The 23,705-nt window shown below is 55.6% G+C and overlaps 1 protein-coding gene across 1 annotated transcript in view; it reads right to left on the bottom strand.

Annotated features, from left to right (window-relative positions):
• TMEM104 (transmembrane protein 104) overlaps nt 1-23,705 on the bottom strand; it is a gene marked incomplete at its 3' end in the record, with an annotated part of 55,854 nt that overhangs the window by 31,183 nt on the left and 966 nt on the right. Inside the window, exons 3-8 of the mRNA XM_082860695.1 lie at nt 16,413-16,534; nt 13,617-13,698; nt 13,061-13,157; nt 12,007-12,087; nt 7,741-7,840; nt 7,191-7,299 (exon numbers count right to left, since the gene is read on the bottom strand). Coding sequence (XP_082716821.1) covers nt 7,191-7,299; nt 7,741-7,840; nt 12,007-12,087; nt 13,061-13,157; nt 13,617-13,698; nt 16,413-16,534 — 591 coding nt within the window. The remainder of the gene's footprint in view (nt 1-7,190; nt 7,300-7,740; nt 7,841-12,006; nt 12,088-13,060; nt 13,158-13,616; nt 13,699-16,412; nt 16,535-23,705) is intronic.

The following is a 23,705-nucleotide window of genomic DNA, read 5'->3' as shown; positions in this document are numbered from 1 at the left end:
CCAAGCCCATGTCGGCCTATTTCTCCGTGAAATGGGCTCTGGACTCCTGCACTTTACATACAAACATGTGGATACGCTTTACCCAAGAGATGGGCCTCTAGAAGTTCTATTTATAGACACTTAATTTCCACAGAATAACGTTTTACGCGCACTAGGGAAAGTAAGTGCTCGAGAGAAACCTGCGGCGAGCCCTTCTGCAAAGTATCAAATTGTTTTGTAACAAATGATCACCCGCTGAGTTCGTTTTATACGTTGGGATTTTCATATCCTGGGGCTTCTTACAAGCCGCGTCTGCTGGCAGGGGCGGCCCGGTTGTGGCGCACAGATAACTTTCCCCATAGCAGTGCCCGCCCCTGAGTGAACTGGGGAAGGGGGCGGGGAGAAAGGACGAGACACCAGACGAGCCAAACTGACGGTTTCCCACGTGCCCAGGGTAAAAGTGGCCTGTGCCCTGGGCAAGTCCTATTGTAAGGATGTACTCGTTACTTTCCAGACGACGGAGACGGGGGTAGAGATCGGGGACATTCTAACAGGGTCAGAGAGACACTCGAGCTGCCACTGTGAGAAGGGGGTCTGGGCAGTTCACCTGGCTCAGGCGCTACAACCGAGTTCCCTTCATCCACTAGGACGGAAGAAAGGCCAGAGGACTCGCGCTCAGCCGGTGAGCAGCTTCCAGGGCTCGTGGAGGGGGTGGTGTGGACTGTCTTGTGATCCTGACGCCCGTCCCCTGCTATCTTTACCGGGAGCTCGGAGCGGATGGCACAGGGGAGTCAGCGCCGTCCTCTAAGCTGGTGTGTCAGGCATCAGCCATCGCAGAGGCAGGATGTGGGGGGTGATGGATGGCGAGCTTAACGCTGGCGGACAGAACCCATGTCCCCGAGAGCCGCGTTAAAAATAAAAACAGTCCTCTCACTGAGCTGGAGGGAGCTCGGGCCAAACACCCCAAGGCACTGGGGGTCAGGGAGGAGGGGGTCACCGTGGTCCAGCGAGGCGCTACCCAGGTCTCCTCGGAAAGGTGAGGGCTGGTCCTGAGCAATGCTGGGCAGCAGCTGGGCTGGCACTGGGGGCGGACCGGGCGCTGTGCCCAGACACCAGTAGCAGTGGGGGGCGGTGACGGGGGTGCCCCTGGGGTCCCTTGGCAGGAGCTGGAGAGACAAGCCATAGTGTCAGAGTGAGTGACAGCGTGATCTGAACTTCATTTAGAAAGGGCTGGGGGGGGGATGGAAAGCACAATGAAACACAAGCAGCCATTCCCTGGATGAGCCATAGAGACAGCTTCCTAGGAAAGGAAGGGAGGGAGGGAGGGAGGGAGGGAGGGAGGGAGGAGGAAAACTGCAGGCCTGCCCCTGCATTGTTGATATCCTTGAGAAAGAAGAGACACGCCTATCCTTTAAAGTCAGTCCTTTCAACCTGAGCGCCGGCCACCGTTTGAAGTTAGAATTTGCTCAGCAGGAGCGCCTGCCTGTCTGCAGACTGGGTACATGCAGTTTTAGGGTGTTGGGCAGAAATGCTTTCTTCCTTGAGACCCAGGACCGTGGGCTGAAAGCAGAGGCTCGGCACTTGGGGGGCTAGCACCCTGAGACACAAGGCCTCCCGGGGGGCCAGATGAGCTGGCAGACGACCGCAGACCCCCCACCAAGTCGGGGTGGGACCGGCCCGGGTCGGGAGAGCTACTCTGCTCGCCGCACCTGCAAGGGGTTGCCCAGCATGACCGGCATCTTCCCACCGGCGAGCGGCGAGGAAAGGGTGAAGCACAACAAAACTGACCTTCCAGGAGCCTCCAGAACCAAACGAGGAGCTGATATCAGGGTTAGGAAGGGAGGAAAGGAAGGGAAAGAAGACGGGCTTCCCTGGTAGCCCAGGTAGGTCCCCAAACAGTCCCCATCCTATGAGGGAGGCGCCTTGATGTCCCAGACCCTGTAAGCAACCCACTTCTTGCCCAGGTGGCTGGGAACCTCCTCTTGGCTTGTTCCGCTTTGGTGCTGGGCTAGGTCCCAACCCACAGGAGGCAGACAGGAGGGCGATGTCCCCAAAGAAGGGAAACTGCCACTGGTCCGTTTACTGCACTTAGGGCCCTGCTCTCCATCTGCGGACGGAGCCAACCCATCAGACTCCTGCATGAAGATGGCCCATCCTGGGAGCACTGCGCTTGCCCTCCAGGACCACCCTGCCTGTCTCGCCATGGTCTCTGCTTCCTTCCGGGTTCCCCACGTTGTGCAAATCGAGGGGCGGCGCTCACACTGTCTCCTATTGGGGCTGTGCTCTAGGGGCACAGGCTGGTGCCCCTGGAGGTGTCCCCGAGAGTCCCCAGGTCCCGTGAAGTCACTGCTGCCGCTGAGCCTTGTTGCTTCACACTAACTTTCCCTCCTCACTGATCCTGAAGGCGTCTAGACCACCTCCTGCCCCAGCGTCGCTAAGAATAAACATTCAAGCAACGGCAGTGGTGACCCACTTATTAGCAGATGCCACAGTTCCAGGGTACCATGGTTGCTATTGAAAGAACAGAGAGAGAGACGGTGGCAGGGAAGGGAGACGTCCTTGGGCAGACGCTCTGAGTTCCAGCGCTACTCGAGTGAACGGAAGAAGCCCATCTCGCTACCCAGGAGTAAGGGGCGGCAGGAAGACAGCAGGTCAGTCAGGCAGATGGGCAGGATGCGCAGACACAGGTCACTGAGCAGATGCCATCCTGGGGCAGCGTCGCCCCAACCTCTGCAAACGTCAGGCTCCCAGGGCTGATGAGCACGTGTGACCTGCCCCCTCGTTTCTGGGCTCTCATCTCTGCCTCAGCTCAGAGACCCTGGGGAAGTCACGGTCTCCAAGTCTCAGTTTTCTCTGCTGTGAAATGGGATGAGGCCACAGACCTTACTGTTTGGAAATGAGAAGGTAACGGGTAACTCGCTACACTGACGCAAACCACACAGCAGGAAGGACCTGGCAGTGCTCGGCCTGGCGCCTCCGCGCGGGTACGTCACTCCGTTCTCCACCCCCCAACACAAGGGATGTTTCTCCCCCTGAAAGGTACCGTTCTAGAAAGAGACTGTTGGGTTTTAAAAAGGGGATCGTGTGGCACCTCCCTGGCGGCCCAGTGGTTAGGACTCTGTGCTCCCAATGCAGGGGGCCCGGGTTCGATCCCTGGTCCGGGAACTAGATCCCACATGCCCGCATCCCGCAACTAAGACCCGGAGCAGCCAAATAAATAAATAAAAATAAAAAGGGAAGCACGAGTGTTTAAACGTCGCCAGTGGCACAGGCAAGCATTGCCGTGTGAGACTGAGACAAGACGGATTCAGAAAACAGCCTCCTGCCAGAGGAGGAGAGACCAGGACCCTTCACCGCTAACCTGAGCCCGAATCAGACTGACCTGCTCCTTTAGGAAGAGAGTTCAGCAGGCAGAACCCCCCCTGCAGCCCCCAACACATACTCTGTTTCTTCAAGGGGTGTCTGCAGGGAGAGGCCCCTCTGTACGGCAGTGGGTGGCAGGTCACCTGCCAGGCTGCACCTCTCTCCCAGCTCAGCCCCAGACCCCGGAGGTGGACCTCACAGCTCCTGCGTTCAAGGCAGCACGGCAAGCCAGGGTGACCTTGTCCTGTCTCAAAGCAGCCCACGAGGGGCCCCCTGCCCCACGCTGCCAGTTTGCGGCTGGGTCTCCAGCCAGGATGAGCTCCGCTCTGCCATCTGCAGGCCCGGCTCTGCCCAGCCGGGGCCTGCTGGGCCACCGGTGCCGTAGCGGCACCTGTCCACCTGTAAGCTGTGGAGGCCGCTCCTGCCGGCAGTGAGGAGGCTTCAGCACTCGGGGAGTCCCGCTGTCCCCCCAGGACTTCCCTCTGACACTCTCCAGGAGACGGTACTGACGGGGCCTGGGGCGCAAATGAGGCCGGACGGCCCTGCAGGAATGAGGAAGGAGAACAAGAGCGCCGGGCAGTGCCCTTGACTCAAGGGGACAGCGACACACGTCCTGCCTCCCAGACACTCAGGACAGTACGATTCCTGGATGGAACTCATTTCCACATGACCCTGCCATTCACCAGCAGCTCCTGACTCTTCCTCAGCACATAGAAAATGAAATGCTAAATTCTGACTTTGTTTCCTACTCAAGCCAGAGATGCTCTGCAGAGAGATCCCATGACGTTCCCCAGCCTGGAGGCAAGGTTGCGGGTCTGAAAGCGCTGGGGCATCAACACTGTCCCATTTGATACTTCAAAGGAGCATGAGGGGTGGGCGGTGGGGCCCGGAAGATCAGATCCTGATGCTAATTCTCACGGGCCCTCATGACGGGGGCCCAGGTCCCTGCTGGCTCCAGCTGTGGCGTCTTGCTGGGACGCCCTGGGGGCACGTGTGACTCACGGGACCATCCCCACCTCACGGCGCCCTGCTCTGCGGCTACCTCAAGGAGGGAGAGGGAGAAACTGACTCATATCAGCTGCATGGGAATCACAGGATGTGGACAGAGGTCACAAGCTACGGGAGGGGAGGAGGAATTTTCCACTCATTAAGGTCAAGGGCTTCGGGAGGCGACCGGTAGCTGGTGGTAGAGAAAGCTCCCTTCTGACAAGTAATCATGATGCTACACAGGCTGGCCTCTGGAGATAGTTAATATCTCAAATATTCTCATTCTGTGTGTGCATCTCAGCAGCACTCCCGGGAAGACACGGAAGAGGCTGCTTCCAGAGGACTTTCTAAAAATTAAGCCGTAAAGTTAAAGCCAGAAAAATACTGTCCTGGAATAGAAAAGAAGTGGCTATTAGAGGTCCTTCTGAACATGCAGGCCGGACAGGTGTATCGTGTACCTGAGACAGAGAAGAGGCGGTGCCTGGGGTGGGAAGGGAGCTTAAAACCCGCCCGCCTCCGTGGCCAACGCTGCAGCAACAAAACAGCTGGTAGAAAGAGGCGCGACGGGATTCTCTAGGTGCGATGGACAATCTTCCAAACACGAATGACTGGGGGGCGAGGGGAAAGGATGCCCCTCTTCTCCCATGATCTGAAGGGGCCACTTGGTGGAACAAGGATGCAGGGATGAGCCCCGCGGGCCGGACTTGGGAGGGGAAGATGCTGTTAGCACCTGTCACAGAGCGCCCAGGACGGAGGAAGGAAACCCACGTCTGCCAACCCCCTCCTTCAGTCGCTAGGCCGCTTCCGACTCACTAAGAGGGGGTGGCCTGCAGAGGGACAGAGCCCCCCCCCCCCGTATTTAGGGTCAGGAGGCACAGCTCTGTGGAAGCCGCGGACCCCGGGAGCCACATGCAAAGTTGTAAAGTAACTTCTGAGACAACGCGAAGGTCCACCTGCCCTGAATTTCTCCAAACCAGGCAGAAGAGCACGTCTGAACCGAAAACCTTCTGAGCCAACCGAAGTCCCCGGCAGTGGGAGGGTGTCAACCACCCAGAGGGCTCTGTTTCTGCTCAGCCCCACCCCCTCCTATTTCGTGCGGCTTCTGTGGGCCCGGTGGCAATTAGCTTTATGAGCTATAAGTGCAGCATCTGGGAGACAAAGGCTGTAATTAATGCCTGTCTGCTTTCCTGAAGGGCTCCTTCTATCCGGTCAGACAGTTATTGAAACTCGGGCAGGGAGGCTTCCATCATGTGGAAGGTTTATAGGAATGAGAGGAAGAACAGTTTAATAAGGCAGTAACGATGCTGCTAAATAATTCATCGGGCCGATGGCGGCAGCAATATTCCCAGCACTCCGTGTCTGTTCTGCCGACGCGCGGGGGAACGAGCCAGGCAGACCCTGCACAGCCTCCAGCAGCGCCCCCGGTACAGACCTGCCTGAGGGGCTCTGCCGCTGACCCTCCATCCTGGACCTGCTCCCGGGTCTGTGCTGAGCCCCTGGGACCCTTTCTTCAACCTCCTCCTTCTGCTTGACTGTGCCAGTTAGAGATCCAGATGGGTCCTTACAATTACCAACACTTCTGCTAATTGTATCAATCACGGTTTGTTGAAAGCTGAGAGGCTCACAGGCCTCCGCTCTCCCGGGTTCTCCTGGTGGCCCTGCTGAGTTCTCTGCCTGCCCCCAAGGCTGGGGAAGGGGGGAAGGGGCCGGGAAATTAACCTGCCACCGAAGTCCCATCGGACCTCGGCTGAGATACAGTCCTCCTAGAAGACACCCTCCTAGCCGTAGCTGACCACCGACTGCTCCAGGAACGCACAGAGGAAAACAAACCTCTCCCGGGGCTGGGGCCACAGGACTCCTGGGGTAGGTCGATAGGATAGGACTGGGAAGGTGAAACCATCATTCCGCTGTCCTTGGGGTTAACAAATTCAGAGCCGCATAACACAGGTGGCGGCCGCGGGAAGCTCTGCCAGGATAGGGATAATTAAGTCAAGAGGCCGACACCCTGAGCCTCCCTGTGAGGCCGGCTCTCCCGTGTCCCGCGTCCCACTTCACAGCAGCTAAGTGGCCGCGTGTCAAGCTGTGTGTCGCCTAATGTACCTGAATCTGTGTCAGGGCTGAGGAGGGCCAGGAGGAAGCAGAGAGTATTAACGGACACCGCACGGGCGAAAGGGAACCATTTCTGAGTCGTGTCTGCAAAGCAGGCAGACAAACACCTGCCTCTGGTTTTGCGTCTTATTCCCCGAGACCCGTGGGACGCGTTATTCAGCTCCAATTCCCCCCTCCGCCCACACCCGGCCCGCCCCCGGCACAAAGCACTCAAGACGGAGCCTGGACATTCATCTTCTTCCCTTGTCTGCGAGGAGCAGGGGAGACTGGGAGCGAGCTGGGCTGATCCCTCCTGATCTGGAGAGCTGTCTGTACCTGGGGTCACCCGTGAGATGGCTCAGTCCCGCCTGCCTAGCCAGCAACCCCGGCATCCACTCACGTGCTCCTGGGCTGGCCGGGAGCAAGGTCAAAACAGGGAAAGTTTCCGGAAAGCCAGCCCTGGCCCTCTTACAGGGCTTTGATAAGCATGCCCTTCAAACCCCTAGATGAGTTTAGAAGAGTTTACGGCCCTGGAGCTGGCGCCAACGCCAATGCCAACTCCAAACCACATACGATGGAAGCCCGCTGGCCGGGACGCGCTGGGGCTGGCACTGTAGCCACGTGATCCACTTTCTGCCCGGGACCAAAGCCCCAGTCATTAGCCAGGCTGTGGGGCTGTGTAGACTCTCCTCTCTGGGGAAGGTTCTAGCCGAGAGTGCAGGCGGGCGGCTCCCAGGCCCCTGGCCCCCCGGGCCAGCTGGTCGACCACTCACCAGGTAGATGCGGTAGGCGTCCACGCGGTGCAGGGGCCCCCAGCACGGGTCCGTGTCGTTGTACTTGGCCTCGGCCTCCACTCCGCAGGAGTCGTTGCCCACAGCGCTGCTGATAGAGAGAACAATGGCTCAGTGTGGGCCTCCCTGCCTGGCCGGGAGCAGAGAGAACCTGCCCTTACTGATCAGGGGCAACTGCCACGCCCCCCACCCCCCGCCCAGCTGCAGCTTCAGGTTCCATGCTCCGACTCTCCACAAGCCACGTTTTTCTGTCTCTGGGGGCAGGCACCTTATTCCTTATTCCTGCTGCACTGTTTCCCGGCGACTGGTGGGAATCCCGGTCACCTTCCCAGCGGGGCAGGGATGGGGTCAGCGGTGAGCTGTGTGTCTCCGAAGGCCAGGACGCACAGCTGGCTGTGATGCGTGCAGAAAAGGGCCTCAGACATGATGGACTCACTTGGTGTTGGGCTTCTACCCTGAGAAAACACTGCCCCGACTGCCCAAGGAAGCCCCTCTGGCTGAAGCTGGTGTGGGGGGCAGGGGGGACACTCACCAGGTCACCTGCATGAGAGAGAAGGGCACGGCGGCAGCATAGATGGCCAGGTCCCCGTACAGGTAGATGATGATGCAGAAATAGAACAGATTGACCCCCACTGAAAGCAACAAAACCATCGGTCAGGGAGCCACAGGGAGAAGCCGGCCTGCTTTTTTGATGACTACAGCTCTACCTCATCCACGGCTTTCGTTCTCCAAGCAGAGTGGGAAAACAACCCCCAAGTCCTGTTTCTCATTCTGGCTACCGACACTGAGATGCTGGCGGGAGACACATCTGCTCGAGACTGTCGCCCGGTGGTGAGCGGGACAGGATCAGAGAGGTTCTGCACCCAGGGTGAGTGTGCGGCGTGGACTGGCCAGGGAGGACCTGGAGGCGTCTTCGCGCTCGGGACAAGCTGCCCGGAGGGGAGAAGGAGGGATGGCCTGAGTCAGGGCCTGAACCCCCGGGCTTGCCTGGACCAGGGCCTCCTTCGCAGCAGCACACAGGGCTCTAAGATGAAAGACTGAGAGATTGAAAAGAAGAGAAGAGGAAGTGGCCCAGCTCCGGAAGCTGAAATCAGGAGGGTGAAAAGCTCTTGATTTCCAAAGACCAAGTGCCTCATTCTGAATGTGGCCCGTCACCAAGCACCCTAGAGGAAGAAGGGTGGCCTGGGGCGCTGGGGAGGGAGACAGTGGCAGGAGTGGGACGGCGCACTTCCCTCCTTACAGGAAGCGTCTGCAGGAGAGGATGCTGACTTTGGAAGGCATGGGACGAGGAAGCTCCCTCTGCAGAGGCAAACCTTGGTCCCCTCTCCCTGCAGGAGGGGCCTGGACTGGCAGGCGGGAACTCGGGCTCTGGTCTTCATTCCATCGGCCTCTTCTGACCCTGGCAAGTCCCTGACCGTCTCTCATCCTGTGCAGTGAGAAGAATTCAGCCAGTGCTAAATTCCATACGTGATTCCAGCTACAAAGATCTGGGGTAAAAGTGCTGAAAAAAGCCTCTGGGCCCTACAACCTCAGGGTCGTGGCCCCAGACGGCCAGTCTCAAACTCCCATTCAGACTGATTGCTTGGTTTTGGTTTCATTGATCTTAAGCTGCTGGAGTCTCCGAGAACAGAAAGAAAAATGAAGTGACAGTTCCCTTCTAATCCAGGTGGCTCAGATGAGCCTCTAGGTCCCGGGGGAAAGCCAGGGCCATGTTCCTCCTGGGCTCTTTGAGGTCGGCTCTGCTCCTAGGAGCCCAGGCGGAAAAGACTCGGAAGATATAGTTCTTGAAAGAACCCTGGATGTCCAAGCTCAGTGGCCCCTGGCGTAGCTGCCACTCACCCCCAGGCTCCGAGCCCAGCCCCCGCTCATCTTTTCGCTCTGAGCCGTCGCTCCTGCAGGGAGGCACTGCCCCTCCCCACTCCCATCCTTTTCTCCACCTGCCATGGACTCATGTCCGCTGTTTATAAAACTGTCACTGGCCCTCCCTGATCAATACATTTCATTACGAGACACAAAGTGGGAGGATCAATGAACTTCCTTGAGGACGGTAATGACCAGGACTGGCATTTCTCATGACAAGGACTGAGTCTGGACCCCAAGGGAGACTTGTGTGGAGTGTGGCAGCCCTCCCAAAGGTGAAGGTGACGGTCTATGAATTAGGATAGAGCCGAGCAGTGGTTTCAACTGGGGGTGATTTTGTCCCCCACCCCCTACTGGGGACATTTGGCAAAGTCTGAGGACCTTTTTGATGGTCACAACTGGGTGGTGCTACCGACGACTAGTGGGTAGAAGCCAGGGATGCTACTCAACATCCTACAACACACAGGGCAGGCCCTGCAATGAAGAAGGACCCAGTCACACAGCTCTAGGGGTGAGCTTGAGAAACCCAGGAGCAGGTGGGAAGAGAGCATCCTTTAAGTCTGAGCTGCTCTCGTACGAACGTGTTTATCTTCTATCAGATTTGGGTAAACTAGGAGTCTAGTCTGGGGGGCACACACACACACACACATACACACACACACACAAAGACAAAACAAAACCAGGGCTTCCCTGGTGGCACAGGGGTTAAGAATCCGCCTGCCAATGCAGGGGACACGGGTTCAAGCCCTGGTCCGGGAAGACCCCATGTGCCACAGAGCAACTAAGCCCATGCGCCACGACTACTGAGCCTGTGCTCTAGAGCCCGCGAGCCACACTACTGAGCCCGCGCGCCTAGAGCCCGTGCTCCACAACAAGAGAAGCCACTGCAATGAGAAGCCCGCACACTGCAACTAAGAGTAGCCCCCGCTCGCCACAGCCAGACAAAGCCTGCACGTAGCAATGAAAACCCAACACAGCCAAAAATAAATAAATAAATTAAAATACAAAACAAAACCACAAGTTCCTAGAATTCTTAAAGAAATCAGGGCGGACTGTGAAACATGAAAATTAGGAAGGACGTTTAAGAGGTATGTGTCCCCCCTCCAACGTGCATTTTATTTCAGAAGCTTGCATTTGGGAGGAGGCTGTGCAGCAGCCAGAAGGGAATGTTTGCTTCTCTGATCTGAGTCTAACGAGACGGGGAGAGATAGAAACGGAACAAAGGAAAAGCACAGAAGTGCGCCAGACACAACCAATCTGGTTTTTTTTAATAAGTATATTTATTTTTACTTATTTATTTTTGGCTGTGTTGGGTTTTTGTTGCTGCGTGCGGGCCTTCTCTAATTGCGGCAAGTGGGGGCTACTCTTCATTGTGGTGCGTGGGCCTCTCACTGTGGTGGCTTCTCTTGTTGCGGAGCACGGGCCCTAGGCACACGGGCTTCAGTGGTTGTGGCACATGGGCTCAGTAGTTGTGGCTCGTGGGCTCTAGAGCACAGGCTCAGTAGTTGTGGCTCACGGGCTTAGTTGCTCCGCGGCCTGTGGGATCTTCCCAGACCAGGGCTCAAACCCGTGTCCCCTGCATTGGCAGGCAGATTCTTAACCACTGTGCCACGAGCGAAGCCCCCAATCTGGTTTCGATAAATTCTGAGAACCCTCAGTGAGGCCGGTCTGGTGGGGAGGACGGAGGGAGGCAGACCCCGAGGCAACCTCAATCAGGATCTTCTGTCACATCACACCATGGTGATAAACGGACCGCCGGATGTCCTAAGAAGCCATTGAGAAGATTCTAGATTCTAGTTTCCACAATCCCCCTCGGCTCTTAGTGCGGCCACATTCAAGACAGGAAAGAACCAAGGGAGACGCTCCCCTCTGCAAACAGGGGCTTTGATGAAGGGGCACAAAATCTCCCAAGGTAACTGCAAGGTCAAGGATTTTTTGAGATGTGTCTGACTTTCTGTGAAGGATCGAACATTTTAAAAAACTAAACCCTAAATAGCTCATCTTCCAAAAGAACAAGATTTGGAACGGAGGTCTAAGCTATTGTTGCCGGAACCAACAAGGCAGCACCCGAGCTGGGTGCTATCCTTCGATCCCACCAAGCCGCAGGTGGAGCACACGGAGAGGTCACGATTAGATGCGCAGAGTCCAGACAGCAGTCCTGAGCGTGGGCTCCTAGCACCCTCTGCTGGCCACCAGGAAGAGACACAGACACACAGACACAAACAGACACACACAGACAGACAGACAGACACACACACACACACACACACACACACACCCCTACTGTCAGGATTAGATGCACAGAGTCCAGATAGCAGTCCTGAGTGTGGGCTCCTAGCGCCCTCTGCTGGCCACCAGGAAGACACACAGACACACACACAGACACACACATACACCCCTACTGTCACAAGGTGGTTGCTGTGTCCTGGCCACCAGGAAGACACGCAGACACACAGACACGCAGGCAGACAGACAGACAGACAGACAGACAGACAGACAGACACACACACACACATACACACACACACACACACACACCCTGTCACAAGGTGGTTGCTCTGTCCTGTCCTACACAGAACAGTCCAGAAGAAAAGAGAAGACAAGTCAGAAGTAATCGAGCAGGAGGCACAGAACCACCAGCCGCCTCCACTGGCTTCCTTCCTTGGAAAGCTGCCTGGGACTCTCAACCTGTGTGAGCTGTAGTCGCTAAGCAGCTGCTTCTTTATTCCTGACGTGCTGACGAGCGGGGAGGAATCCAGGAAAAACCATGAAGTGGTTCACGCCTCTCAGCAAGGCCGTCTCCGGGTTGAGGATCTGCTCCCCCACCTCGCCTGCCCCGTCCCTAGTTGAGGCGGAACCCCCGCTCCGGCTGCCCCGGCCCCCAAGAAGGCACCAGCTCTGCCCCTGCCCGTGCCCCACCTGGAGAAAGCACTCCCACCTTTATTGAAGAACATGGAGGCCATCTGCCCCATCTCCACCCGGTCTGTGATCTCAAAAAGGTTCGGAGATCCATGCCTCTCTGTGGAACCAAGAAGAAAGAGGGAGTTTTTTGTTTTTTGTTTTTTTCTCTCACAAGGAAAAGCTCTTAGAAGGGGTGCTGAGTTCACTGAATTCTCCAGAATAATGACATCCCAATGGGTTCAAACTCCTGAGAAAAGTTTTCCTAATGCTTCCTGCTTGAAACATTTTGAAATATCTAGAGGGACTTCCCTGGCGGTCCAGTGGTTCGGACTCCACACCTGCACTGCAGGGCGTGTGGGTTTGATCCCTGGTTGGGGAACTAAGATCCTGCATGCCATGTGGCACGGCCATAAATAAATAGACTAAATTAAATAAGTAAATAAATACATAAATAAGTAAATAAATAAATCGTCTATAGAAAGGGATCCCAGGGGTGCTCACTGTGGGGTGAGAGGGAAGAATGGGATGCTTCGCCCTGGCGCAACTGGAGTGGGTGCGTGTGTGGGTGTGTGGCTGAGTGTGTGTGTGTGAGCGTGTGTGCATGTGTGAGCGTGTGTGTGCGTGTGTGTCTGTGAGGGTGTGTGGGCGTGCGTGTGTGTGTGCATGTGTGAGTGTGTGCGTGAGGGCACTGTGCACATGTGGGAGTATGTGTGTGTTAGTGAGAGTGTGTGAGACTGAGTGTGTGAGCGTGCGAGCGTGTGTGCGCGCACGTGTGCGTGTGGGCGCGTGTGCACGTGTGTGTGTGTGTGTGTGTTGGGATAGGAGGAAGGACAGAGTCAGAGAACTGACATTTACTTGAGCTTCCAGGGGCCGAGGTGGAGGGACCTCCCCAAGCGGCACGCGCCAGTTAGCAGCGGAGACAGCAGGGCCGGTGCTCTGCTCTACTGTCCCATGGTGCCGTCTTCGGCTCAACCCTCAGGCGGTAAATGCCAGAGCGTCTCTGTAGGGAGTCCCCGGGGCCCTCTCCACGAGTAAGGGAAAGCCCGCGAACCAGAGGGAAGCACGGGCCAGCCCAGAACCCCAGGACTTACGCACAGACAGGATGGGCCGCTTCTCTGCCCGCGCGTCGTTGTCCTGGGTGAGAACATCACTGTCGGAGGCCGTGGAGGAGCCATCGTCTTCCTCCTCCTGGGGAGGGGGGGATGAGAACAAACAAGGAAACAGAGGGCACACAGCTCTACAGCAACCCCCGGGGCGGCCAATGGACAGCCTGCTTCCTTTGTGATTTCCTTCTAGAAGGTACCTGATTAGGAAGCTTTCAACACTTCCCTGCTGTCACATTAGAGGGTCAGACACACGGGGAGGGAGAAGCTGCGGCACAGTTCCTGGGTACAAAGGTTCAGAATGACTGAGCCAGCTCAAGGCCGGGGTAGGAGGGACCAACAAGGGGATGTTAAAAGAGCAGAGACTGCGTTTGTTCCGTAAGTTGACATGGCCGTGAACTTCAGCTCTGGGCTGGGGTCCTGGAGCCGCGCTGTGGTCAGGAGCCCTCCAGGCGTCGGGAGGGAGAGGACTGGCTGCTGAGGGCCACCTCTTTGCACACGACTGCCTGGGGGCACTGCCTGGGGCCAGGAGCAGCACACACACCTGATGGGTTTCCATCCTCTTCCAGCGGAGCTGAGCGTTGGCTGCCGCCATGGCCTCCACCACAAAGGTAGTTGTCACAAAACTGCAAGGGAAGGCCACGCATTAACTGCGAAAGGCAGGGAGGAGTTTGGAGAAGGTACAAATAAAAGGAAAAGCCATTTTAAGACCTGACCCGACCAGTAAGCCCAAAGCATTCTCTCTCCTGAGGAAGGGACGGCAACTTCTGAGATGGGTCTGACCTGATAAAAAAGCACGTGTGAATACGCGGTGCCTCTTGTGCTCTTCCTGACGTCTGTCTATACTTAGAATGTATTTCCAGTGCACTGGAGAGAAGGGTGTGAAGTAAGCTGGTGGGAAGGAGGGAGAATGAGCCTGGGGGAGAGGTGCTCCCTTGCCCGGGAGGCAAGGTGGTACTGCTCCCCAGAAGGCGCCTGTCGGGGGGCAGAGGTGGGAGAGATGGGAGGACAGACACCAGGTAATGCTCTAAGCTGGGAAGAGGAGACTGGTCCACAAGGGGGCCCTCCCAGAGCTTCTGGGAGGGGCAGCAGGCAGCTCTCACCTCTCCTCGCTAGCCAAGCGGTCAACTCCCAGCTACACACACTAATGGACGGAGCACAGGTGTGGATATAATTGAAAAGGGGGACTTCCCTGGTGGCGCAGTGGTTAAGAATCCGCCTGCCAATGAAGGGGACACGGGTTCGAGCCCTGGTCTGGGAAGATCCCACATGCCGCGAAGCAGCTAAACCCGTGAGCCACAACTACTGAGCCCATGTGCCACAACTACTGAAGCCTGTGCACCTAGAGTCCATGCTCCACAAAAAGAGAAGCCACCGCTATGAGAAGCCCGCGCACCGCAACGAAGAGTAGCCCCCACTTGCTGCAACTAGAGAAAGCCCGCGCGCAGCAGCGAAGACCCAATGCAGCCAAAAATAAAATAAATTAATTTAAAAAATAATAATAATAATTGAAAAGGACACTTGGCTCTGGAATCATCCCCTCCTTCTTTTTTTGGGGGGTACCTTTACTTTCCTAATAATCTGTTTAGTATTAAAGTAACTGTTACTTCAATATTAGTTATTAAAATAAACTACAATATATTAATGCATAATGTATTTTTTAAAATATTAATTAATTAATTTGGTTGCACTGGGTCTTCGTTGCAGCAGGTGGGCTCCTTAGTTGCAGCTCATGGGCTCCTTAGTTGTGGCAGGCGAACTCTTAGTTGCGGCATGCATGTGGGATCTAGTCCCCTGACCAGGGATCAAACCCGGGTCCCCTGCACTGTGAGTGCGGAGTCTTAACCACTGCGCCGCCAGGGAAGTCCCAATAAACAATGTATTACTAAGTTAAAATATACCAATAAATTAATATATTTAATAAATTAAAACGTATTAATAAATTAAAATACGTTCACATTTTAATTTCCTAATAATCTGGTCCGAAAAGGGAAATTGGGAGGTGGCACCAGACGTTTGCTGAGAAGTCAGACTAGAGTGAAAAATCATCTTTACTTAAGGAAATGGGAGAGACACGGAAGAGAGCGGGAGGGCTCTCCCTAGCAGCCAGTAGTACAGGGGAGGGCCGCTTTCCTGCTGATAAAGCCTGAGGAACGACTCCGTCCCTGCTGAAACGACCCGGGGTGGAACATGCATCTGTTTCCATGTATCTGTTTCTTGAAGCCACCTGGCAGGCTCGGCCGCCAGACTCGACCCCAAGCCCCTGCCTCGGGCGCTGTCACCTGCTGCAGGCTGGCTGCCTGGCCCAGGAGTCAGGTGGCTGGGGGTGGGGGGAACGACACAGAGGTTAACCCACACCCACTCCATCTCGGTACGGGTGGGGAAGCCGTCTCTGAAACTCCCACTCCGGCCATTGCAGCACCTCCTAGAAAGGTTTCTCACTACCTTGCCTAAGTGACCGTTTCAAGGGCTTTAGATTTTCCCTTCTTTTGGGAAGTAAAACTAAAATCAATCTTAAGGCGTAAAGAGGCTTCTCCAGGCTGCACAAAGCCATGTCTGAACGCAGATGGGTTGAGCGAGGTTGGGGCGTGGCGGCCCCTAGCTGGGGGCCCCCAGTAATCACTTCCCGTTCAGGTGGCTGCCTGCGCTGAAGGGGACTGCAGGGTCACCGAAGGACAAGGACTTCTGGGGCTGTCGGTCACCAGGGCTCGCAGTACGTAACGAGCCAACAGTCCCTCGAGGCTGGCCACAAACCCCCCCAGAAGAAAACGTGGGAAGAAACTGAAAAACACGGGTGTTTCCCCATCCTGTGCAGCCTCCTCTAGGTCTTGACTCACTTCAGCTACTAAACTGTTTCATTCCTCCACTAGTGCCCCCTCCTTCGTCCTTCCAGTCTGCTGCCCTCCATGGCCAGGGACCACCTACTTCAAACCGCGGCCACCCCAGGCTCCTGAGCCCCTCACCTCGCTGTACGTTTCCCCTTATCACTCATCACCTAACTGTACTCTACACTTGTTATCTTCACTACTAATTGTCCGTCTAATTGTCCATTGAGAAAGGGGACAACAGCGGAGGCAAAGCAGCTGGGTAAGAAACACACGAGCCCCACGGCGAGACACCCCACGGCCTAACTGGAGGTCTTCACTTCGCAGTGACTGGGGGTGGACAACCGCTCCATCAGAGCGAGCCCCTGAGACCTCTGGGCCTCCTTTCCTGGCTCCGGGCACCTGTTAGGATTCCCTCACCACAGAATTCTTCCCCCACACTGACGGAGAGAGCTCGGGCTTCCTGGGCAGACTCTCCCAGCTCTGCCCCCAGCTCCCCGGGGGTGGCCTCTTACCTCATGAAGCCCAGGAACACCAACAGAACCAGGCTGACAAGCCACCCGGCCGCGGCAAAGGCCTTGGGCATGGTGAGCGCGCCGGTGCCCACGATGAGGTTAAACATATACACCAGTCCGACCTGGAAGCGAGAGAGGTGACATTCGAGCCCAGAAATTAACGAACCTCACCCCCGAACGGCTCCCAAGGGTGACCCTGGGCAACGGCAAAACCGTGGAGGCCGGGAGGCCAGGCCTTAGGCAGGCGATCAGGTAAGCAGGGAGGGTTCCACCCAGGTTCCAGGGAGGCGGGATCTGCAGCTGGCCGCTGGGAGCCAAATGTGAACACCTGGAAGACTGAAGGCCCGGCTTCCATCAGTCTTTTCAAAATGTCTCTGGCATTGGGTTTGATTCTCCACTTTGGCTGTCATCAGCCCCATCCCCTCATCAGTGCGTATTATTCAGAGCCGTGTCTCAGATGATAGCTCTGGGCTCAACCGGACTGCAGGTTTCCTGAAGACGGGCCGTCACGTCTGGGGTACCCGGCACATGGATCAACCGATAGCGCTGACCCCCCCAAAAAACTCCCACTTTTCCAAGGCCACTGAGCACGTGGCCTGATCCTCCTCTCCGCCCGTTCTTGCCAATGCCCTTCGGGATGTCGCCGTACATGCTGCTTCCCTTTTCCTGTCCTCTGCCCCGTACTAACTTCAGGGGTTAAAAGAAAAAAGGATCATTCACGTGCCATAAAATTCCCCCTTTTCAAGTACACAGCCTTGCAGTATTTCCACAAGTTCTGCAACCAGCATCACCATCTAATTCCATTTCATTACCCCATGGAGAAACCCCCTACTCAGCGGCAGCCCCTCCCCCTCTCCCCTGGCAACCAACCTCCCAGCGGAATTGCTGGGTCACTGACTTCAGGTTTTAAACTTAACTCACACCAACTTGACTCTAGCTCAGCTAATTACAATTATTCCCTTCTCGGGCCCTCCTCGATCATGAAATCCCTTTCGCTGACCTGAAGCCCCTGCCGCCTACAACCCTGTGCACTCCCACTGACCCGCCCTTGTCCTCATCATGATGTCCAGTCCCCTCAAACCCTCCCTACCCAGGCCACCACCTCCACGGTGGCCTCACTGACAATCGGCTGGTTGCTCAAAGCCCACACTGCCCCGAGCTCCCCACACCTTCCCCGTTCTAACCTCTCCGGCCCCCAGCCTCAGAGACGACCCGGCACCCGCCTCCTCGACTCCCTAATAAGAAGCCGCTGAAGGCTCCTGGAATTTTTAAAAAATTCCAACTGTGAGTCCCCCCAACAGATGGTCTCTTCAGCTGCGGTCCGGCAGCAACAGATTCTCTTTACTCCTCCCTGTGGACCTGCGAATATTTCCCACGCACGTAAAGGCTCCAAACCTCAGTCTCCAAGTCCCAGACCCACGGCTCCCATCTCTCCCACGTGAAGGCTGCACCTCCAACGCTACGGAGGGGACGGAGACCGTCTGACATGCGCTCCCCAAGCCTCGCTCCTTCTGCGCTCAGAAGTCAGTGTCGGCCTCCCCTCTGCCCCCCTCCCCATGTCTGGGGGAGCACGGCTGCTTCCTCTTCCCTGACAGGCTCAGCCCTGCACCTGAGCTGGGCTCCGCTCTCTCTGGAATCCTCTCCTCCTCCTAGCTCTCTCCCCCTCTGACCGCGAACGTGCTCTCTCACTTTCCCTCAGCCCAACTCCTTGAAGGAGCAATCTATATCCTCCGCCTTCATTTCCGACTTCCTCTAGTTTGTGGTTTCCACCCCCAGAACTCTTTTGAAACTGCATTCTTAAAAATCACCAATGACCTCCTATTTGCCAAATCCAACGGCTTTCTTAGACTTAATCTTTCTTGCACCTCTGACGTCAGTGCTGACTTCTGACGTCAGCGGTCTCTCTCTCTCTCTCTCTGCGTTTCTTTTCCTCAGCAACATCATTCAATCCCAAGGCTTTAACCATCATGGCGGACGGTATTTCTCTTAGTGCAAGGCTTTCTGCAGACCTCAAATCCAACTGCCTGCTGGTCACCTCCACCTGGGCACCCCAGCGTGGCCTCAGCTCCCCGCTTCCCCTCCATATCCCAGGGCTAGTGATTTTATTTCTGAAGAGTCTTTTGTGGGTGCCTCTGACTCCTATTCCATTTACAATTCAAGTGAACCATTTCTGGCCTGGCCTATGACAGTAGGTTCCTAACGGGTCTCCCTGTACTCCACTAAACTGGCTAACTTACAGTTTGCTTTACCACTTGTTTCTGGTCATGAGAAGACAAACACCAGAAATACCTATCCATCGCCCGTTTTCACTTCCCCTTTCTGAGAAATACGCACTTTTCTGTATTTACATTTTTTTCAAGATAACCACGTGCTGCATTCTTAATCAGAAACACACAAATTAGGGTCCATTCTCAGACCAGCCTCAGTCAGATCTAAAAAACAAGACGAAACAGAGATAGGGAGCAACAGCTACCATTCTGGGGCCCTTGACAGGGAGGGACAGGATTCCGGGCAGGCGCCGACTGGCCATGTGAGTGCTGGACAAACGGGAGGGCGTCCTGTAGAGAGGAAACAGCTCTGCCCAGAGCCCACGTACACTTGACACAGGGCACCAAGCCCTTGTGCCTCGCACCCAGCCCCTCAACTCCCACCCACCACGAGGGGCCCATTCAAACGCTTGTCCCACCATAAAGCCCTTCCCAGTCTCCCGAACCCATCTTGCTCCCCCCCTCAAAGCCCTGGAGCAAAAACACTTCTTATGCCATAGTTTGGTTTTTTTTTTTTTCCTAGCTTGGGTTTCTGATGTTGATGTGTTTATCTTTTCCCCACTATTAAATCTGACGCTCGCTGCGGTCACAGCCTGCAACTCACTTCTCTCTGCATTTCTCGGGGCGCCTGGCACACGGCCTCAAGATGGGGGTCCTCAACGGCTCTGGCTCAGGTCCTCTCTGCCGTGTACCTGACAGTCTTCGGCCCCTTTTAAACGTCACGGTCTCGCTCTGATCCCCCAGGCAGATCCCAGAAGGATTAAGACAAGTCTGAATCGTCTTCCTCTAGCTCCTGACTGGATCACAAAACCATGATGTGGTTGCCCTGCCGGGAGTCTGGGCCCAGGGTGATGTTATGAGAATAAATGTGAGGGTGACAGCGGGCCTTCTGAATTGACTTTTCACAAATGGGAACGTCTGCAAACTAACTTTGCCTTTTGTTGGGTTTAACTTCGACCACCGGCGCTCTGAGGCGAGTACGTCCAGGCGTGGGCTCGTTTGCTCACTTACTGCACAGCTACCGAGAGCCTTCCACGGTCCTGGCCCTGTGCTCAGAGCCCAGGGAATGACAGTGAGCAAGACGGACAGGAGGACACAGACAAGAAGACAAACGATGATTACCGCCTCGGAGAAGCGCTCTGAAGGAAAGAAGGGGCGCCGTGACAAAGAACAGTGGGTCAGCACTTCAAGCAGAGGACGGCCTCGTGGTGACGTTCAAGCCGGGACCTGAGGGCCGAGCAGGAGCCACCCAGGCAAAGGGCCAGGGAAGACACTGGCAGGTGGGAGAGGGGGAGGGATTTTCCAGGAACTCTGAGGCCAGCGTGGCTGCAAGCGGACTCCCGGGCCCTGGCGCACGGGACAGGGAGTTCGACGTCACAGGCAGGGTTGTAAGCAGGACACTAAGAGGCCAGGCCCTGGTCGATGACCTAACGTCTGATCTCCCGGCAGCCCTGTTCTCTGCGTATTGCTTTTAGAAGCTATAACACTTTGAAGGGCAGAACCTTACTTCTTTATGGAAAACAGCCCTGGTGATGGGCTCGTGACAGAAGTTAAGAGAAAGCAAAGAGGCCTAAGAAAGTGATGGTTCTCAGCCAAAAGTTTTATGGGGATGGGACTTCCCTGGCGGTCCAGTGGTTAGGACTCTGCGCTTTCACTGCAGGGGGCATAGGTTCGATCCCCGGTCGGGGAACTAAGTTCCCGCAAGCCGCGGGGCGCGGCCAAAAAAAAAAAAAGTTTTATGGGGAAATTTAGTACAAGAAGCATTTGTGAATTCAGGGATGCCTGAAGGTCTTGGGATGTGAAGGTCAAGGGTCTACTGTCAAGCAGTGTTTCTCAGCCTGAGCGCTGCTGACACCTGGGGCCAGCTCACTCCGTGCTGTGGGCCTGTTCTGTGGACTGTAGGACGTTTAGCAGCGTCCCTGGCCTGTACCCACTAGATTCCAGTACCCCCCACCTTGCCCTTGTGTTGTGATGGTCACAACATCTCCAGACATTGCCAAATGTCCCCTGGGAGGCGAGACTGCCACCAGCTGAGAACCACCGCTGATAAAGATGCAGTGAAGTAAACACACTCCCAATGGAAACTTCCAATAAACCTCAGTGAAAAAGACCCTCTACGAACGTGACAAGGAAGTTAATTAGGGATCAACTACTGGCAGTTAGGAGCAGAAATGAGTCATCACATCTGTCTTGGGTTGTTGCTATGTTTTAGTTCTGAGGCAAGCACTCCGGGCCTGGTGGTGCTGCAGGGAATCCCATAGGGAAACCTACGGCTTCTCCACCTTCCTGGCCGGAGTTAAACCCTCCTTACTTCCAGTAACGGGGATCAGTAGGGACCAATACCAAGGAGAAGAGCACGACGCAGGAAGCAGACCTGAGCTGAGCCACAGGCCGGGTGGAAGGCAGTTGTGACGCAGAAGGAAACGGGGGAGTGAACTGCTCTTCTGTTTGTTAGGGGACAGTTCTGTGGGGACAGCCTGCAGGGAGGCATGACCAAAAGTGGTGAAATAGAACCCTGCTGTGGTCTCAATAAAGAAGGCTATGCAAACCGAATTTCCTCCTGTTCTGGACTCTTCCCCTGTGGCTGAACTGCAGAAGACACAGTCCCTGTCCCTTGGGGTGGCTGACCCGCTCCCCTGTGCTCGAGGGGGTTCAGTGCAGTGTTCCCACGGCCTCACCCACAGGTGTGCATGAGGCAGGGGTCACGGGCACCTTTCAACGGCTTCCCCAACGACAGCTGTCAAAGGAAACAGAAGGTGGCAGAGATGTGGAAGCAACAACTAGGGTTTCAGGCTGGGAGACAAGCCCTCTTTCCTTCGAAAGCACCCGCATCGATCTTCCGCGAGACCGGCCGGCGGAAGGCAGCCTCAGCAGTTATCCTTATGTAGGCAGTGACCCCCTTCTTCCTCTATTTTGATCCCACGACCCCTTCAGTCCCGAGCCACTCGTGGTCCCCATAAATGGGGAAACAGACACGCCTGTTCTGAGATCACTTATGGGGGGGATGCATGGGCCTAAACGTCCGGCACTATCCTTGAGAGAGTTTGTCATCCGAGTCCCCTGCGAGGCTCGTCTGCCCATTACACACACACAGTTTATGCAGAAGAATGCGGGCTAAGGCAAACACCCCTGACACCCAGGAGGGGCGAGAACTCCCAACAGGGCACCGCAGAGGTAGGGAGAGGCTTGGTGCTGGGAATGCCCGGGTTATGGGCTGACGCACCGCTCAGGGTCATGGTCTCCCAAGGCAGGCAGAGCAGGTGCCGCCCACATCGTGCTGAGCAGCACGTGCGGTAAAGTCCATTCTGCAGCCTCTCTGGGCTCCGTGGGTGGTGCACCTCACACCCTTCTCCTGGTCTCACAGGGGATCAAGAACCATTCTTGCAGGGTGGCAGAGTTAAGGAAACCTCAGGCAAAAGGCGTGTTCTCGGCTCAAACCGAGACCACTAATCCTGGTTAATGCCACCTCACCCTCAGCGCCACCCACCTTCCCCCTGCCTCTCTTTTCACCGGCAGGATAAGAGAATACGAGCAGCTGTTTACGGCCAGTGCCCAGAGTCGGCCCTTGAACACATGCCTCAGAGAAAACCAAACACATAGGAGATGGAGGAAAAAATTTTAAAAAAGCAGAACCCGCTGAGACCTTTAGGTCTCGCCGCCCCATTTCCTGTGAGCATATGCTGATATGTGAAATTACTGAACAGCTGGAAGCACGAGAAAAGTGGGCACATCAAAGGTTTTCCTTCCCAACACTCAGCTACAGAAATAACTCATTTCCTCGCCTCTCAGCTTACAGATGTTGTAAGATGACGCAGGAACCGTGGTGACTTTCATGGACAGTGTGGACATGTCATTGCTGATACCAAGAGGAGGCTGTGAGCTGTTACGCAATTCCACTAATGAGAGGGGCATGACCTGATTCATTCCAAGGTTCAAGAAAGACTTCCCGGACTTCCCTGGTGGTGCAGTGGTTAAGAATCCACCTGCTAATGCAGGGGACACGGGTTCGAGCCCTGGTCCGGGAGGATCCCACATGCCGCGGAGCAACTAAGCCCGCGCGCCACAACTACTGAGCCTGCGCTCTAGAGCCCTCAAGCCACGACTACTCAAGCCCACGCACCTTGAGCCCGTGCTCCGCAACAAGAGAAGCCACCGCAATGAGAAGCCCGCGCGCCGCAACGAAGAGTAGCCCCCGCTCGCCGCAACTAGAGAGAGCCTGTGCACAGCAACGAAGACCCAACACAGCCAAAAATAAATACATTTATTTAAAAAAAAAAGAAAGACTTCCCTGATAAATTATTCAGGTGAAGGAGGCTCCCTTGGAGCCACGCACAAATGGCACAGACCCAGCAGGAGGACCCTAGTGGGAGGGTTTTTGCCAGATGTTCTCAGAGGTGCTTCCTTACGCATCACACCACAGCTCTAGAGTCTATGAAGCTGGCAGAAACAGAGCATGGATCCCCAGGCAGGTGCAGAGCAGGGCAGCTGTTGAAGGTTAGGTACTTTCTAGAAAGAGGCCTCTTGCTACTTAAGGCAGTGCTGCCTTTCTCTGGGATACTTGGCAGCAACACGAATCAATCATTTGATTATTCCAGTCCTCCAGCTACTCACCCCAGCAAGGGTTCCGTGATGGAACCACGACCAATCTTATATTACACAAAGAAGATAAACTGAGTGCACGTGAGAGGGGTGGGGGTACAGCAGACCCAAGACAGTGAGAAATCAATCATTCTAGTTGTCCTAGTTACAGACTCCACCCAACGGCAATTGAAGGTCTCTGTATGCTTTCTCAGCCTCTTACGCCATCCACGACTATAAAAGTTGTGCAACTGAAAATTCAGCTGAGAACCGAAGTGGTTTCAAACTGCTGAGGGGGGCAGAACCCAGAGTCAACAGCCGACAGCCTTCATCCATCTGAACTGGCCTCGGTGTGCAAGTGCTAGCAGCCCTGAGACAAAGATAGCGAGCAAGCAAGTCCGGGCTCCTTTCTCGACCGCTCGCTGATCAACACGTGAAGAGAGAACAA

This window comes from Leucopleurus acutus (assembly GCF_964270905.1).
Source record: "Leucopleurus acutus genome assembly, chromosome: 19".
In the NCBI taxonomy this organism is placed as follows: Eukaryota; Metazoa; Chordata; class Mammalia; order Artiodactyla; family Delphinidae; genus Leucopleurus; species Leucopleurus acutus.
Note: the sequence above shows the minus strand (reverse complement) of the source record. Positions and strands in the feature narration are given on the sequence as shown.